The sequence below is a fragment of the Galeopterus variegatus genome, unplaced genomic scaffold (genome assembly GCF_000696425.1).
Source record: "Galeopterus variegatus unplaced genomic scaffold, G_variegatus-3.0.2 Scaffold426, whole genome shotgun sequence".
In the NCBI taxonomy this organism is placed as follows: domain Eukaryota; kingdom Metazoa; phylum Chordata; class Mammalia; order Dermoptera; family Cynocephalidae; genus Galeopterus; species Galeopterus variegatus.
This window is the reverse complement of record NW_007726537.1, coordinates 310,577-315,446: the sequence shown is the minus strand read 5'-3', so window position 1 is coordinate 315,446 and position 4,870 is coordinate 310,577. Positions and strand designations below refer to the sequence as shown.

General features: G+C 47.3%; 1 protein-coding gene across 1 annotated transcript in view; it reads left to right on the top strand.

Moving 5' to 3' along the window:
* The window catches only part of TMEM173 (transmembrane protein 173), a 10,468-nt gene extending 5,872 nt beyond the window's left edge, over window positions 1-4,596 (top strand). Inside the window, exons 4-5 of the mRNA XM_008568632.1 lie at window positions 3,586-3,821; window positions 4,480-4,596. Of these exons, the coding sequence (XP_008566854.1) occupies window positions 3,586-3,821; window positions 4,480-4,596 (353 nt within the window). The remainder of the gene's footprint in view (window positions 1-3,585; window positions 3,822-4,479) is intronic.
* The last annotated feature ends 274 nt before the right edge of the window (window positions 4,597-4,870 follow it).

Here is a 4,870-nt window from a genome sequence, read left to right as displayed (position 1 = left end):
GCGGGAACCGGTCTGTATGTGGGATCCGAACCCTCGGCGGGAGCGTCACCACACTCCCAAGCGGGGCACTATAGCAGTGCGCCACCGGGCCGGCCCTATTTATTTATTTTCTGATGTTAATAGTCCTCTCTGTTTGTATAAGGCCCTGTGAACATGGGCATTGGCAAAAGCCTATCTGTTGTCAGTATATATGTTAACAGTTTTATCTTTTCCATGCTTTAAAGCCTGTGTTAGGGCTAGGAGTTCAGCCTTTTGAGCAGATGTTCTTTGGCTTAAGGCTTGAGCCTAAGTGACCCAATCTAAAGTTACCATGGCTGTCCCAGCATACCTGATTCTATTGGAGATGAAACTGCTTCCATCAGTGAACAGCATTTCATTAGGCTCTGTCCAGGGCACATCAGTCAGGTCCAGCCGGAGGCCTTAGAGAGTCTCAATTGTTTCAAGGCAGTCGTGGACAGGCTCAGTTGGGTTGTCATCCGGGAGAAGTGTAGCCGGATTTAGAGACATGGTTTTTAGGGACTGATCTAGAAGTAAAGCCTGATACTGGGTGAAGCAGGAGTTGATGAGCCAATGTTCAGGTGCACTTTGTAAGAGAGTCTGTACAGAGTGGGGGGCCACTAAGCATATGTCTTGTTGGCTTCTTTTACCAGTAAAGCAGTTGCCGTTATGGCTCGGAGACAGGTTGGCCATCCTGTGGCTACACTGTTCAACCTCTTGGAGAAGTAGGTGATAGGCCTCTTCCATGGTCCCAGGGCTTGGGTGAGCACCCCCTGGGCAATGCCTCACATCTCGGTAACAAACAGGGTGAAGGGCTTCATCAAATAAGGTTGGGGAATTTTTAAATCCTTGGGGGAGTTGAGTTCAAGTTAATTGTCCAGAGTATCCTCCCCCAGGGTCAGTCCATTCAACGGCAAAGAGACATTGTCTTACTTTGGCCAGTGGGAGGCTGAATAAGACATCCTTATAATCTAGCTTTTTGGTTTGTTTCTCTTCTGGACTATTTCTATTATTAAAGACCCTCTGGGCAATTTCAACCAGCTCAGATGATAATTTTCCTTTAAATCCTTCCTGTCTTTGAAGCTTCCTCCTAATGTCTGGGGCTGACTGGGTAACAAAGGCAATTTTATTGCCCGCTAGTTTTCTGGGGTCTCAGGGTCCAAAGGAGTGTAGGTCCTGTAAGCCTCCATAAGGCGCTCCAGGAAAGTGGTGGGGGTTTCGTTTGGTCCCTGAATAGATGCATTTACTTTTGATAGGTTAGTGGGCTTCCAGGCTGCTGTGCAGAGTCCCCTGAGGAGAGTCTGGTGATACAGGTCAAGAGCCCTCTTACCTTGGTCCGTGTTTGGGTCCCACCCTTGTCTGTTAGAGGGGAACATGCATTCGAGGCAAATGGGGTCATCAGAGGGTCAGCCATCGTGACCGGTAACAGTTTTCAGGGCCTCCCTCTGGATCCACTTGCATTCTTCTGACCTGAAGAGAGTCTGCAGGACCTGCTGACAATCATCCCATGTAGGCTGGCAGGTAAAGAAAACAGTCTCCAGGAGGGAGATGAGGCCCTGAGGTTTTTCTGAGAAAGAAGGATTTTGATTTTTCCAGTTGTAAACCATGAAGGGAGCCTGGTCTTGAGGAGTTCTGGGAGGCAAGGGAGCCTGTTGGAGTGAGAGGGGGGTTGGAGGAATGGCAGGGAGAGGCAGTGCCACTCTGAGTATGGGAAACAGGCAAAGAAAGTCCAGAAATACGCCCGTAGTTCTGGTCAATTGGTTTTTAACAAAGTTGCCAGAGCAATTCTTTAGGAAAAAGCTATGTGTGTGCGCTGAAAACTGTTTACGCTACCATTTAAATGTTTTATTTATATCTACCTAAACGTTGACTCTGACAACTGTTACACTGTGGAGTTAATAAGGCTGTATATATTTTTTAAAGTAATGAACAGAGTATGTTTTCTTAGCTGCTTAATTCACATTTTTCTGAGGTGTTTTGTCCGTTAATGCTTTTGACCAACTTAAAAGTAATGTTTTTCCCATTTTCTCCATGAGTGGAAAGAATGCAAACAAACCTGTGTTTAACAATAAGGTCAGCATGACACAAAGTAATAAAAGCCAATAAATCGAAAATGAGGTTGACATTCTGGGACTATCTAGCAGTCCGACAACAGTTTTTCAAATTCTTTTCTTTGGTTACAGTATATTCAGAGATTAAATCATTGCTGTTGTGAACTACTGCTGTTTAATTTATCATCAACCTCCCCCAAATTTTTAAATCTTCTCCAGTGAAGGGAGAAGAAATTATTAAAGGAAATACTCTTAGTTTATTTTCAATTTTTAAAGCCACCTTGGGTCTTCAGAGGCGTCAGAGAGTATGGGAGCTGCTGTGAGGGAGGCGCTCTTCTTCAGAGAAGCTGGAAGAGAAGGCTTAGTTAAAAGCACAGATGGTGTTCTATTTCTATTCACCTTGGGACTTTTTTTTAAGGCACCTTTTTAGTCATGATGGCTTGTGAGAGATTATATCAATCCAAACCTGTATATAAGGGGGTTGTCCCATAGACCTCTTTGGAGGAATTTTGTCCTAGTTGTTATACAAGACCACAGTTAATGACACACAAAAACACACAACTGGCAACACACAAAAGACAGACAAGTGGCCATGTCCAAAATTAACAATCACAACGATAAAGACAAACAAGAAACACGGAAACACAATTCCTATTGACTTGCAAGTCCCAAACCCAAATCCAAACTACCAATGGGCCCAGTGACATCTTGGGAGCCCAAGGACTAGGGGAGTTAATGCTGCATCCAGCCTCCCACTAAGGCCAACCATTGGTGCACCATCCCTTACTGAGATCTCACCTACCTGGGGAGAGAGTAAAGTGCCCCGTCTGCCTCCAAGGAGAAGAGGAACAGCTTCTCTGTCTTCTCCTAGGAGGTAAGTGCAGGGAGGGATACACTCATGAGAGAAAGAATCTCTCTGGGGCCTCCAAAATGTTGTGAGGCACCCTCCCACAAGAAATGCACTTACACACCACTCGTGCAGAAAAGGGCAGTTTATTCCCTCCAGCTGGCCAGCATCCGTCTCCCAAGGAGCAACCAAGGAAGAGCGGCATCAGTCTTTGGTCTTGTGGGATTTTTAAAGACAAAAACTACATCCCGTTGGCACAGGGGTTTGTCCAGGTGCAAAAGGCAAGCTATGGAGCTAGGTCACAGAGGCCGAGAATGAGCCGTTCGAGCAATCAAGCATACAAGTTTCATTGTGTATGGTTCCTGTTCCCATGTAATAATTTACTGTGTATGGCTCCTGTTTTTATGCAATTGTTTTTTGTTTCTATGAGAAGGTCAATGGTTTCTCATGCAAAAGGGGGGGGGTACTCTGCAGGTCAGACGAGGCAAAATGGAATTACTTAGGTTGAGCAAGCAATTCTACAGAAGCAGATAGCATACGTTATGAGGGTGTAGGGAGCTCTATTTCAATGAGAGTATACTGGAACCTTGACTCCCTACCTACTGAGGGGGCCAATGACCTAGGTTTCAGTCCTGGATCAGGTTGGGAGACAGGGTTAGTGGGAATGATTTCTTGGGCTTCCCTACCCAGGACTGCAGGCCCGGATCCGAACTTACAATCAGTTCCACAACATGCTACGGGGCGCAGGGAGCCGGCGGCTCTACATCCTCTTACCATTGGACTGTGGGGTGCCTGACGACCTGAGTGTGGCTGACCCCAACATTCGCTTCCTGGATGTGCTGCCTCAGCAGAGCACTGACCGTGCTGGCATCAAGGGTCGGGTTTACACCAACAGCATCTATGAGCTTCTGGAGAACGGGCAGCCGGTGAGAAACCTGGGCCCTGGCAGGCACTGATGAAAATTCACTGCCCTTCTGTGAGCCTCAGTTTCCCCAGTTGGTCCCAGGTCTCTAAATGATAACAAGTAACATTTATGAGCACTTACTGCATGCTAGATGCTATTCTAAGTGCTTTGTCTGACCATCTCATTGAAATCTGACCATTACTCTGTGGGTTAGGGACTGTGATGATCTCTCCTTTACAGAGGCAGAAACTGAGGCTCAGGGACAGTGAAAAAGTAGATGATTTCAACTTGAGTATCCCTGCTCTGTAACTTAAAGCTTCCCTAGACAAAGGCTATGAGAACATCTGAAGGACTTCATGTGGGTGTAGGGGAAACTCAGCCCAGAGTTGAACCCTGGAGTGCAGCCCCCAGCCTCAATTTCCAGCTGGAGCAGTTGACAGCCTACCTCTGTGGTTGTTGCCCTGGGATTTTGGGAGAAGAATCTGTGAAGGGCAAATTTAGGCCAGCTCTGTAGTGAGATGTCAGAGGCAAAGGCAGCCCAGACAGCATAGACCCCATCAGAGTGGCCATCTCCCAGGATTCCATGTCTGCAGACTGAGGGTCTAGGGCCCCAATCCATGGTCCAGAGTCTGTCTGCCTGGCCCTGGATCTTAGTCTGGTCTTCCTCTCACCTCCTCCAGGCAGGCACCTGTGTCCTGGAGTATGCTACCCCCTTGCAGACCGTTAAGCTGGATTCTAAGTGGGGACACTTCTCTGACGCTCATGACCTTCCTCCACTCATCCAGACCCCAGCGTGATGCTCAGGCTGTGGAGTCTGATGGCCCCAGGTTCAAATCCTGACTCTACCACTTAGTACCTGTGTCCACCTGGGTGTCCTGATAAGCCAGTTTCCACTTGGCTGATAAACCAAGTGTAAAATGGGGATAACAGTAGCCCTTCCTCCCAAGGTTGTTGTGAGGAGTGAGTGGTAAAATATCTGCAGGTCCACTGATAAGCCCAGTGTCCAGCACATAGATGACCCACAAGAAGGAGCAGCTATTAACGTTATAGTTGCCTCTCCCCAGCCCCAAA